The 12,995-nt window shown below is 39.2% G+C and overlaps 2 protein-coding genes across 2 annotated transcripts; one reads left to right on the top strand and one right to left on the bottom strand.

Annotated features, from left to right (window-relative positions):
- Window positions 1-3,944, top strand: LOC143860630 (inositol diphosphatase DSP1-like). Its single transcript, XM_077371369.1, has 5 exons — window positions 1-461; window positions 611-704; window positions 2,907-2,964; window positions 3,058-3,101; window positions 3,216-3,944. The coding sequence occupies exons 1-5, from the start codon at window positions 310-312 to the stop codon at window positions 3,444-3,446; spliced, it is 579 nt and encodes a 192-aa protein (XP_077227484.1). The 5' UTR covers window positions 1-309; the 3' UTR covers window positions 3,447-3,944.
- Window positions 3,945-5,509: 1,565 nt separating this feature from the next.
- Window positions 5,510-7,401, bottom strand: LOC143862466 (peamaclein-like). Its single transcript, XM_077373516.1, has 4 exons — window positions 7,327-7,401; window positions 6,092-6,151; window positions 5,982-6,012; window positions 5,510-5,782 (listed from the first exon to the last, which is right to left on the bottom strand). The coding sequence occupies exons 1-4, from the start codon at window positions 7,399-7,401 to the stop codon at window positions 5,601-5,603; spliced, it is 348 nt and encodes a 115-aa protein (XP_077229631.1). The 3' UTR covers window positions 5,510-5,600.
- Window positions 7,402-12,995: the final 5,594 nt, after the last annotated feature.

Below are 12,995 nucleotides of genomic sequence, written 5' to 3' on the forward strand. Positions count from 1 at the left end.
GGAAAACCTCGGACTTTTCGTATAAATAAATTTAAAAAAAGTGAGGACGGATAAAAGATTCAAACTCCGCTCCACTTTCCTCCAAATTCTAACTTTCCTTTTTAACAAGAAAACGATTATCCAAGAATTAGAAATATTCCCAAAGATGCAGCGACCCGTACGGACAAGAACGTCTCTACTAAACCCTAGTCTCTCTCTTCTCTGGTTTTTTTTATTCAACGACTCTGACTTTTAGGAGTATAAAAAAGACACATCTCTCCTAAACCCTAGTCTATCTTTTTGAATTGAAGGAGAAATTAAAAGAGTTTGATGGGAATTATGGTGATGGAGAAAGAGGATGAAGAATGTGTTTTGTTTCCGCCTCTAAATTTCGGCATGATCGAGACTGGGATTTACAGATCTGGTTTTCCAAACCCTAACAATTTCGAGTTTCTTGAAACCCTAGACCTTCGATCCATCATGTGAGGTTTCTCACTTCTTCTTCTTTTTTTATGTTATTTTAGATTTTTAGGTCTCTAGGGTTAGGGTTTTGGATCGATTGTTAATTTATTTTTTTTCAACATTTCCTTATTAGATAATTTTGATTTTGATTTAATGAGATTTTGGACAGATATTTGTGTCCTGAACCATACCATGAGGCGAATTCAGAGTTTCTTCGATCTCGTGGAATTCGGCTTTTCCAGTTTGGAATTGAAGGAAGCAAGGTAATTTTCTATTTTCTTTCATTTTGTTTCTATTTTACTGATTTATATATGGATTTCTTTGTTGATGCTTTAATGCTTACTTATTGTTAATGTGGGAGAAAATTACTATGTAAATCAGTCATAATCCTGATGTTTTATGTATAATGGTATTCAGCACAAAAGCAGAGGAGAAAAATTGACTCCTTTTAAGATTTGGATTTCTTAATGATGCATATGCCATCATATAATCATGGAAATTGAAAATCCTTTCAACTGGGATATCCACTTCTATTCAAAATTCAAACAAACAGATAATGCCTCAAGAGGAAATTTGTTCACATAGGACAATTCTCTTGGTGCCTAAGGTGCGTTCTTGTTGTAGTAGTATTCTTTCAAGCATTAACCCACTGCTAAAAAACTCCACAAGTCAATCATCGACTCACTTGAGTCAACTTGTTTTTACCTTGGTTGAGTTCTCCTCCAAGTTTTGCCCCACCAACACCACTAAAAAGTCATGACTTGCCTGAGTTAATGGAAATTTGACAAGGTCAGTTCTTGACTCACCTGAGTCAAGTCATTTTTACCTTTTCCCGAGATCTCATCAAAGTCCAAGTTTTTAAACGTTGGTTTGACCTTTGGATGTACGTGGATATGGATCTCTCACTTTGTGGATTTTATGCATGAAAACTTATCATGATCCCTTGCTGCACAAAAATTGGCTTTGGTACCTTTTTGGATTTACTTTTCTCTGTGTTGGGACCTATAGAGCTTGATTTTCTTGGCCAGTAAAGTTGGAAGTCATATGATTGAGGACGAGGCTACATGTTTTCACGTGCTTGAACAAAACAATCCAAGCCATTCTGGAACATTCATCCACAAGTACATGTGCAATGATGATACGCATAAGATAGGACTAGGCTAAATTTCCACAGGTTTATGCATTCATAGTGTGTGGATTAGAAAATAATTTTACTGCCATCTGAAAGCAGATACAATGTTTCATCAATTTTTAGGAGCATGTGAATTTCTTGTTATTTAATCATCATCTATAACATTTAAATATTGCGACCACGATCAGATAGTACCGGGAGGTTGCACCATGTAACAACGACACCCCCATTTTAAAGAAGGTTATATTGTTGGATATACATGGTAGATGTTGGGGAAGAACCTTATGTTATTTTCAGGTACCATCTATATACTACTTAGATGGTTGTTTATGTGTTTTTGGATATTAAATCTTTCACATTTATGAACTAATATTATGTAATATGACATGTCAACATGTGGGATTTTTCGGGGTAGTCGCCTTTCAACATTCGTTTCCATATCTGAGACTCATGCTTTTTGCATGTGATATGAGATGCTACACTGGATTCTTTGGGTAACAGAAGTAACTAGTTTTAGGGTGGATGGTACAAATGCTGCTGCAAGGACATACGTGAACATGCCAACTATAACACTCCTCAATCTTGAGAATGGCTGACTATACTTTCTAGCTTTCCCTGGATATAGAATGTGTACTTCCATGGTGCCTTCATGCAGATTTCGGCAAATCGAGTCTCAATTGTGGCATTTGTGATGTCCTTTTTCAATCGATTTTCATGCAACTTATGTTTGCTTCATGTGACAATGCGGTTATTACATTATATTTTGTAGCAGCTTATAATAAATATGTGCTCTACTAATACAGAACAACATGGATAGCTGATGCTGATCCGACTAATAAGATTTTTTAGCCAAAAAAGATAGGCGACTGTACTATGACTCATTCATTTTAAATGTATTGCAGTTCACGTCTTACTTTGCTTAATTATTATATTTCTTCTAAGATTGCAACACCCGATGGTATTATGTTAGTAGTATATAGCATTCTCTATCTACATGTGAAAAGCCTGAAGAGGAAGGATATCTTAACAAAACTATTTCCTTTCTATGAAAATGTAGACAAGACTTGGCTCGCTTCTCTTAAAAATTAGGGACAAGAAATTGACTTTCATGAAGATTTTTGTAGAAATGAAAAATCAGGGAACTAGAGGTTGTCATTGATGATATGCATATAATGGGTTGTTTCACATCGCTAGAAGATGTTAAATTCTTCACAAGACGTCGACACGGAAGAACTTTTCATTTTTAAAAACTACAAGGATCTTTAGTTAATGTCTGTTGTATTCTCTGTGGTGTTGTATGCATTTCTTTGACCTTAAATGCCTGCATCCGCAGGAGCCTTTTGTGACTATACCCAAGGATATCATCTTGGAGGCTCTCTCAGTCTTATTAGGTACTAAATAAATAAAAAATAAAAAAACATTTCCTACTTCTGATTCCAATCCTCTAGTTGTTCAAATACTAAATCCTCTTTTGGTGTCTCCAGATGTCAGGAATCATCCAGTTCTGATCCATTGCAAACGAGGAAAGGTATGGATCAACTTCTGCAACTCCATATCATTATTTCTTCAATGTGGATTAAGTATACATATGTGTTCAAATACTTGCATAACATATTCATCTATTGCTATTTACATTCTACAGCATCGGACGGGTTGCCTCGTGGGCTGTTTTAGGAAATTGCAGAATTTGTGTTTGTCTTCTATTTTTGAGGAATACCAATGTTTCGCTGCTGCCAAAGTCAGGGTATCTGACCTCAGGTTTATCGAGCTGTTTGATATCTCGTGCTTGAGGGACTCCGTCTACTGCACTATACCAAGAATGTGCTTCCCGCTCGAGGCGCCTGATTTACAGAGAGAGAAGAACCATGAATGACTAGTTCGTGATCAAGCACTGGTTGTTTTCACAATCTCTGCTCTGCCACCATATCATCATTTTCTTTTCGTTTCATCTTTGATATGTACTGCTCTTCAAGTTTCCTTTTTTGCCTTTGCCGCTTCCTCTCTTACCCAAAGGCTTGATAATTCGGTCGATTAACTTTGGAATCACATGGGTTATAGTGAATCACTTCAAAAACATTATTTATACAGGCTTTAAACTGCCCCAAAGGAAATTGAACCACAGGATTGAAACAGTTTGTTCAGCAAATCGAATGATTACAAAAATCTTCAGGGTGATTTATTCTATCTCAATGTTCATTTCATTCCCTTCTGGTAAGTTTCTTCTTTGTTTAGTAATTTACAACAAGCATGGATTCTGTAAATGTTTTAGTTGTGATGTTTACATGCAAAGTGCTAACAGAGAAAGCCTATTCTGTATGTTTGTAAATTTTAACCATAACAGTAGCAATTCTATTTCTCTTTTCATTTCTAAGCTTGTTTTGCATTTATACAGAGAAAGCCTATTCTGTAAGTTTGCAATTTTTAAACATAGAAAGTAGGAGAGTAGCAATACCATTTCTAAACTTGTTTTGCATTTATACAAAGAAAGCCTATTCTGTAAGTTTGTAATTTTTAAACATAGAAAGTAGAAGAGTAGCAATACCATTTATCTTTTCACTTCTAAGCTTGTTTTGCATTTATACATGAAATAGATTAGAGAGAATAGAAAAGAGGTGTGTGTGTTCGCGCGCGGGTGTGTGGGAGATGACAGCAAGGCAATTTCGAGGAAAGCCCTTTTGCAGCTCACTTTTGCGGGAGATAACTGCGACACAGGCTTATTTTTTACAAGATTTTGTCTTATTCATCTGAGATGGCTGTTCTTATCTGCAAAAGTGAGCTGCGAAATGGCTTTCCGTGAAATTTCCTAGGAAATCCTATGTAACAATATGTCCAAGAATTATCAAATTCAGTCGTAGGCAATGAGTGATAAAAAATGTTCACCATTGGATGATTTGTCTCTGATGACTATTAACTTCACCTTTGAGCAGTGTGAAATCCAAGTTGGCACCCATTTGGTGATCCATCTCTTATGGCTATCAACTTGGCTCTTAGGCAATGTGATGTCCAAGGTTGGATGTGTCGCATGAACTATCTCCAATTGCTATCAAATCAACTCTTTCAAAATCTAAGATCTAAGGCACATATGATCGATATCCAATGGCTATCTACTCCCCTCTTGGAAAATTTTAGATCCGATGTGGGACCCGTTTGAGGATGAATTTCCAACGTCCACCAAATCCTTTCTTGGACAATGTGAGATCCAAGATTTTCCCTTTAGATGATCTCTTTCCAATGGCACTGCACGCATGTTTGATGGTGACCTAAGATAGAACAACTTCCACAAAACGCTAATTAACCCAAGTTTCTCAACCAAAATTGCTTAAATCGCAAATTTGTAATGCCACTTTTGTTAAGTTTGATGATGGTGTTGTTTATCATCTAAATTCTAAAATTTGAGGGAGTTGTTGTTTTTTAACGTAGATTATTTTTTAAAAAAAATTAAATTCAGGGTAATGATATTTTCCCCCACTGACAGATAAAATCACCCCCTTGACATTATTCGTTAAGTTTTAAAGGCAAATAAAAACATTAAAGGAGGTAAATTTATCCTAAAGCAGAGAGCCGTTCTCACATAAACTGTTTGGGGGGGATATCATTTCCCAAATCCCAAATTTCAATCATAAGCTTGAAAATTATAGTTAGCAAAACATATAGTAGACAAAAATACAAAGAAATGATAATCCATAATGACCGATGTAAAACTTCTCTTGCTCAAAAAAATAGATGAAAACATATATAGAAAAACAAAAACTGCAAAAACAGAATGCGAAAGAAGTGGGTTTGAAACAATGCCTTTTTGTGGACACCGTATCTATGTGAGGACCATTCAAATGAATTGTTTGGATCACCCAAACAATGTGAGCCCTCACTGTATTTTAAGGTAGTGTGTAGGTAACTTACCTACACAAGTGTGTAGGAAATGTTCACTCATATTAATAATTCATTCCAGATACAAATTGAGGACATCTATCAAACAAATTCCAAATCCCTTCACTCTCCATTATTCCACATTAGCGAAAATAAAAATTTAAGGGCACTTGGGTTTGCCTTTCTTGCTCTTCCACTCGTTGTAGCATGGGCACTCCTCCTTGTGCCCGTACGTGCCGGATGGCACGCACAAACATTTTGTGCAACACATTACGCAGAAGTGCATGCATGGCTCCTTGTGTGCCGTGGCCGAGCATCTGTATGCACACTTATTCGGGCAATCTACAAAAAAAAAAAAAAAAAAAAAATTCAAATTCAAGGGGTCTTTAATTAAACAAATATATATTTTATCAGATGGTTAGGAACTTAGGATTGTTCTATTAATCGACGGTCTAGATCAATCAATATGGTATCATCATTAGGATTATTTATTGTTCTACGATACGAACAAAATACAGACTAAAAAAGAAATAAATACTACCTTTGGCTTGAACAGATCCTGGTCCACTCTCCTGTTAATTTACCAAATTGATGATCAGAGAAGAAATTTTCAAAAAAATATTAAATATATTTTCCAACATATGAACATACCGGGGCCGGGGCCGGGGCTGGGGAATACGTTGGGCCGCCACTATTAATAGTTGTTTCCGCCTGCAAGAATATATGATATTTATTATTTATTTTTAAAAAGGCGAAATAATGTTTGATACATAGAGATGGTTTCACCTCCCTTGCGATTATGGGTATTGGCCAGATGTATCAGCCTTTAACTTTTCTGTGAAGGGATGAGATTAAAAAACATGTTTTTATTAGTGAGATTAATCTCAGCCCTTCATAGAAAAGTTAAAATGCTGATTTCAGGCGATGAATTTAGTCGCGATGGAGCCGAAACAATCTCTCCTGGGCATGTTTGACAACCATGAATATATTGGGGTGAACCGAATTGTGAGAGAGGAGCTATGAAGGAGGGATGGGGAAAGAGACTTGGGAGGGCGGGAGTGGAGAAAGCATGCAAAATCCCAAAAGATAGTGAAAAACAATACACTACTTCAAATTGGGTTTTTTTTTCCTCCTGTTTTTCAAGGAATTTTCATGCTCATCTCAATCTTTTGCCTCTTTTGGGTCATCTCTCACAAGTCACAACCTGGCCCCACAAATATTTCATAGAATATTTTTGGGCAATGATAAATTTGCACCCCCTGTAGGATAATTCACACCCCTTTAGCGGGAATTGAGGTTAGACCGCGTTAAAGTCTGCCACATACCCTCCTTAAAGGAGTGTCAATTATGGTACAGGGGGTGCTAATTTATCATCGCCCATATTTTTTCATCCCAGAACAGACCAAGAGGACATAGTAGGTCCCACATTTCATTGATCTGAATCATCCATTTGATAGATCTTGCTTTGGATCTCCCATGCTCCAAAAGTCATATTCAACGACAAACAAGAGAAACAATTTTAGCGCTCCAATGTTTGATAAAAATGTGTGAAGCATATTTTGTTGTGTAGTATTTAAAGGGTTGTCAGTAGAATATTACAGTTTTCAAAAATCTCTTTTAAGCTCTTTAAACACTACATGAGAGGATGCTTCGCGCATCTTTATCAAAACAATGGAGCGCTGAAATCATTTCCCCCCAAAAAATACATATTATCAAATGTTGGGATTACATGATTAACATGATTTTTGGGGTCCAAAGTAAGGCAAATCAATTGGACGGTTCAGATCAACCAAAGGCAGGAGCCACTGTAACATATTGAGTCCCCCATTGTAAAACAGATGAGAGAGAGAGAGAGAGAGAGAGAGAGAGAGAGAGAGAGTACTTACATTGGAGAGTTCCACAACTAGAACTAAACCAAGGAAAAGGAGAAAGGAAGATGATAGAAATGAGAAACTAGCCATTTTCTGTGAAAAGAGAATTCCTACTTTCACCTCTCCAACACCATACTTTTATAAGGAGAAAAGCTACACGTCCTTCCAATTTGCAAGTTATTATGGAAGGAAGATTTAGCTGGACGTTTTACTCTCTTTCCTTATTTGCTTACATACATATACATTCCACCGATTTTTTCATGGAAAAAAACAGAAAGGGATTTTTGCCAAATAGCCCCTGACTTTCAAAATTATTGCTAAACAGTCCTCATAAATTTCATATTTGTTAAAAGAGAGAACTGTTGGTGAGCTTAAGCGCACCAGTTTTTTAGTGCGCTTAAGTTGTTATAACGCCTCCCATTGGTGCGCTTAAGCGGGACCCAAACATTTAAACGAATGGGAGGCGTTATAACAACTTAAGCGCACCAAAAAATGGTGAGCTTAAGCGCACCAACAGTTTTCTCTTGTTAAAAAGTCATTCTTTAACATCTACGTTAAAATTTTTAAAATGACATGATTACCCTCCCCCCTCTCTATCTCATGATATTCATAGTAGGTCCACTTGTACTTGTGGTTGATCTGTGCCGTCCATTTGATAGGCACTGTATTAGATCTCCAATGATCCAAAATTCATTCTGATTGGACAGTCATAGCATCAATCAAAATATATTTTGGGTTGATGAATGAAGACGGTCATTGAATAAACATAATCATTGGATTAGCTTCAACAACCAAAAACAGATGTTATTGTTTACAAAATTGTCCAATTGTCCTGATTTTTTTGCCTTTGACAATCCAAAGTAGGATCCTTCAGATGGACGGTCCGGATGAGTCAAATTTAGTACAACTATAGGAGTACTGGGCTTGCCACATTATATAACAACTAGTTACAGACCCGTGGCGATGCACGGGGCGAGGAGGAAAATGATTAAAAAAAATACATTGAACCCCTTCTAAAAAAAAAGAATAAATACCAAACATTAAATTTAGTACAACCTAAGAGAAAATGAGATATTCTAAAGAGAAATGGATCCTAATGGAAGAAAATAATAATAAAGAAATGTACCCAATAACTAAGATGCCAAGCTCACGTCTTCGCGGCGAGTGATCACAGAGGTAAATGAAGCACATATCCACAGTCCCATTTTGAGGCTCTATCCATGAGCCAGGAAAAAAACCAACCTTGTATGGGTTCTGTGGAATAATTTTATAAGTAGTAGCATTTCTTATCTGAAAATTGTGGGAAAAAACAAAGAATATGAAATCGAGAAAAATTAATGTAATCATGGGTGTCTTAGAAATTGCAACATGAAATTGAAACCCAGTATAGGTTTCTGGTTTCTCTTGAAAATGATTTCTGCAGGTTGGAAAAATGTTCAACCCTCACGATATTATTATAAGAGCATATTTTAGAGAGAGGGAGATTAGGAAGAGATAAAAATAAATCCTTGAAAGTTATGTGTTTTTTTAGAGTTTTAGAGAAATAAATTAGCAAGAGATAAAAAATAAATAAAAAAATAACAATCCCAGAGATTTTCTAGGCCTTTTGGGAAGGAATCTCGATATTATAACAACATATTTTAGAGAGATGGAGATTAGGAGGAGATTAGGAAGAGATTAGAAATAGGAAACAATCCTGAAATTCCTGAAAGTTGCGTGTATATTTTTGTTTCTCTTAAAAGGGGCTATACAGAGAAGTTGCGTGTATATTTTTCTTTCTCTAAAGAGGGTCTATACACAGAAGTTGCGTGTATAGGAGGGGTGCCACGTGGCAGCATCCGTTGTGCAACATTCAACTTTACTTATATATACTAGTTGCAATCCCGTGCGATGCACGGGGCGAAGAAAAATTAGTATTCTAAAAAACTATCTATAACCCTCTCCCTATCTACGGAATTGCATTTTTTTTTTTTTAATTTCGTGTGTATTTATTCATAGAAGTCCAATAGGCATTACTCTCTATAAATATAGCGTGTATCTAATCTATACACACAACTTCTATGTATCGTCTCTTTTAAGAGAGAGAGAAAAAAATACATGCCAGTTCTGTATATAGACCTTTAATTTTAGGCGATATTTCCATTCCTTGATTTTAGCATTTTTTTTTCAAATCCAAAATAAGAAGCGTATTTTACTATTTTAGGAGATTTAATCTGTGGAGAGATATTATTTTAATCAATCCTTGATTTTAGGCGTTTTAAATTCCGGGTGCCACATCCTCTTAACACGTTTTTAAATTTTGTTATTAAGGTTACGTGATAGAGGAATACGTGTGAAACGGTGTGCCACATCCCCTTAATGCGTTATTAAATTTCGGAATGCAGTGGAGGTGACACGTGGCGCAGCCTCAGCTTCCCGCATTCAGCTTTACTTAGATATATAGATATAGATAACTAGTGGGACCAACTTGCACGGGTTGAAAGTAAATTTGATTGAAAAGAAAATGGAAGAAATGAAAGACACAGAAGTAGATTGGAAACAACTGGCATAAAACATCAATGTAGCAGGTTTTTACTTTTTTTTTTTTTTTAATAAAATTGTTCTCAACAGATTGTTAGGATTCATTAAATGACATGGAATGACAAAAGCATCGGTGCCGGGGGACATTTCTTCTAAGAATTTATTCATAAGCTGAATATATAATAGCCGTTACAATCTATATATGAAGCGGTCCAAATCCTAGAAATCCATCAAGAGTTCAAAATATAAATAAAATGCTAACGTTCTTGGCCGGACGACGGCGAGGATGGACCGTTGTTGTCGGACTTCTTAGACATGGTGGGAATCGGAACTTTCATCCTTTGAAGGTCAGTTAGCATGTAAGTGGTGCCAAATCCTTATACATGGTCGGAAACATATATTTAATTCCGGAAAATCAAATCCAAAAACGGCAAGATAAAATCTAATCCCACCTCCTCCTCTTTACCCTTTCTATTTTTTCATTTCAGCCTTGAATGAGGTTTCTTCAAAGCATTGATCATCTGCATCCTTGCCTATAAAGCGGAAATCAAGGAAAACAAACAAAATCGTAGATTGCTTCTTAACTGTAATGCAAGGAAGCTTTTCAAGCTCACTTCTTCCACTATCTTTCGCAGGCGCTCTAACCTATCAAAGGGAAATCTTTTAGCTCTTTACCCACTCAAAACCACTTACTGAAAAAGTAAACCCTGATTTTCTGGTCATCATCTTCTCCCCTTATATCCTCTTACCCGATCTATGTCTGCTGTTGAATAGTGCAGTACATATGAAAATCAAACCGAGGGAATCGGGTTACAATCGGAATCGGACTTCTTCTACAGTTGCATCTCTTTTCACAATCGACCATTGTCTGATGAAATCTCCATAATTGTTGGAATTTCCGCTCAAGGTAGACGTATATATGGAGTTGCGATATCCTAGAAATCCACGTAGATTCGAGGGAGGAAAGGGAGGGCTGCCACATCAGCAGTGAGCAGAAACCCCCCTTCCTCTTTATTATATACTAGTAAAAAACCTGTGCGATGCACGGGCCGACAAAGAACTGTATGGGACCATGTCATAGGTTGATCCAAACCGTCCATGTGATGGAACACAACATAAATAGGTTGTGCCCCAAAAATCATTTTCATAGGCCGATCCTAGCCCTCCAATCTATAGATGTTTCTATAATTCCTCTTATCTTAAATCGGATGGTCAAGATCACCCTATAGTTTTTTAATTAAAAAATCATAAAGGAGGGGGGTGTTAGGCCCAAAATCGGTTAACAGATATGGCAGTGACGTAAGAGCCGAGCTGGAGGGAAGTAGAGTCCGGACGAGCTGTGTGCTGCCCAGGAGCAAACGAGGTCAGAATGACCGACCCGGAGTGTACTCCGGACAGGCCCTTCGACACTCAAGTCAGTATGAGCCGGAGTGAAGAGGGTGTTTTTAAGAGTGGTGGGTGAGAATTTCATTACCCTGATTTATGAGCTTTGAAGGCCCTTTTATAGGGAGAAATTGGGGTAGTTGGGGAGTTAATGCTCCCAGACAGGTGTCGACCAGCTATAGGCTCAAGCTCGCCTACTCTGCGTAATTACCAAACTACCCCCGCTGGTGAGGGTCCTGCGGTGGGCCCTCCTCTAGCCACGTGTTGGAAGCTAACAGGCTGCTGCGCTGTTGCACCCCATCAGTTGCCCCCCAGTTCTCCAAGTTATTATGGTGACTTGGGGAAATATGGTGGGGTACGCTTCCGATCGAGAGTGGTCGAGGCTTGTCCTGAATCTGGAGGCAGTCCGGAATCTGAAGCAGTCCGGAATTTGGAGGCAGTCCGGAATCTGAAGCAGTCCGGAAAATGGGGCAGTCCGGGAATTGGAGGCAGTCCGGAAAATGGAGCAGTCCGGAAATCGGAGGCAGTCCGGATTTTAGAGGCAGTCCGGAATCTGAAGCAGTCCGGAATTTGGAGGCAGTCCGGAATCTGAAGCAGTCCGGAAAATGGGGCAGTCCGGGAATTGGAGGCAGTCCGGAAAATGGAGCAGTCCGGAAATCGGAGGCAGTCCGGATTTTAGAGGCAGTCCGGATTTTAGAGGCAGTCCGGAATCTGAAGCAGTCCGGTAAATGGGGCAGTCCGGAAATCGGAGGCAGTCCGGAATCTGGAGGCAGTCCGGAAAATGGAGCAGTCCGGAAATCGGAGGCAGTCCGGATTTTAGAGGCAGTCCGGATTTTAGAGGCAGTCCGGAATCTGAAGCAGTCCGGTAAATGGGGCAGTCCGGAAATCGGAGGCAGTCCGGAATCGGGAGGCAGTCCGGAAAATGGAGCAGTCCGGAAATCGGAGGCAGTCCGGGCTAATCTTTGTCGTTTAGCGACCCAGTCCGGCTTAGGCCGGACTGATTTTTGTCGTTTTGCGAAACGCGTCATATCCAGTCCGGCTTGGGCCGGACTGCCTTTTGTCGTTTAGCGACCCAGTCCGGCTTGGGCCGGACTGATTTTTGTCGTTTTGTGAAACGCGTCATATCCAGTCCGGCTTGGGCCGGACTGCCTTTTGTCGTTTAGCGACCCAGTCCGGCTTGGGCCGGACTGATTTTTGTCGTTTTGTGAAACGCGTCATATCCAGTCCGGCTTGGGCCGGACTGCCTTTTGTCGTTTAGCGAAACGCGTCATATCCAGTCCGGCTTGGGCCGGACTGCCTTTTGTCGTTTAGCGACCCAGTCCGGCTTTTGTGAAACGCGTCATATCCAGTCCGGCTTGGGCCGGACTGCCTTTTGTCGTTTAGCGAAACGCGTCATATCCAGTCCGGCTTGGGCCGGACTGCCTTTTGTCGTTTAGCGAAACGCGTCATATCCAGTCCGGCTTGGGCCGGGCTGCTTTTGTCGTTTAGCGAAACGCGTCATATCCAGTCCGGCTTGGGCCGGGCTGCTTTTGTCGTTTTGCGAAACGCCTTATATCCAGTCCGGCTTGGGGCGGGCTGCTTGGAACTTATCTCGAAAGTTGTGCCCGCCGTTAATACGAGACACGTGGCACCCCTCGGGCGTCCTCGAGACGTGCGCCCTTCATTTAATGCAAACCGCCTCAGAGAAATCTATATAAGAGTGGGTTTTGCCTTCTCACTTTCACTTTTTACTTTTCCTCCTTCTCCCTTCTTTTTCCTCTGTCGGTTCGGCGAAGTCCAGT

The sequence above is a fragment of the Tasmannia lanceolata genome, unplaced genomic scaffold (assembly GCF_043159265.1).
Source record: "Tasmannia lanceolata isolate RefF3 unplaced genomic scaffold, GAP_Taslan_0.1 ptg000037l, whole genome shotgun sequence".
In the NCBI taxonomy this organism is placed as follows: domain Eukaryota; kingdom Viridiplantae; phylum Streptophyta; class Magnoliopsida; order Canellales; family Winteraceae; genus Tasmannia; species Tasmannia lanceolata.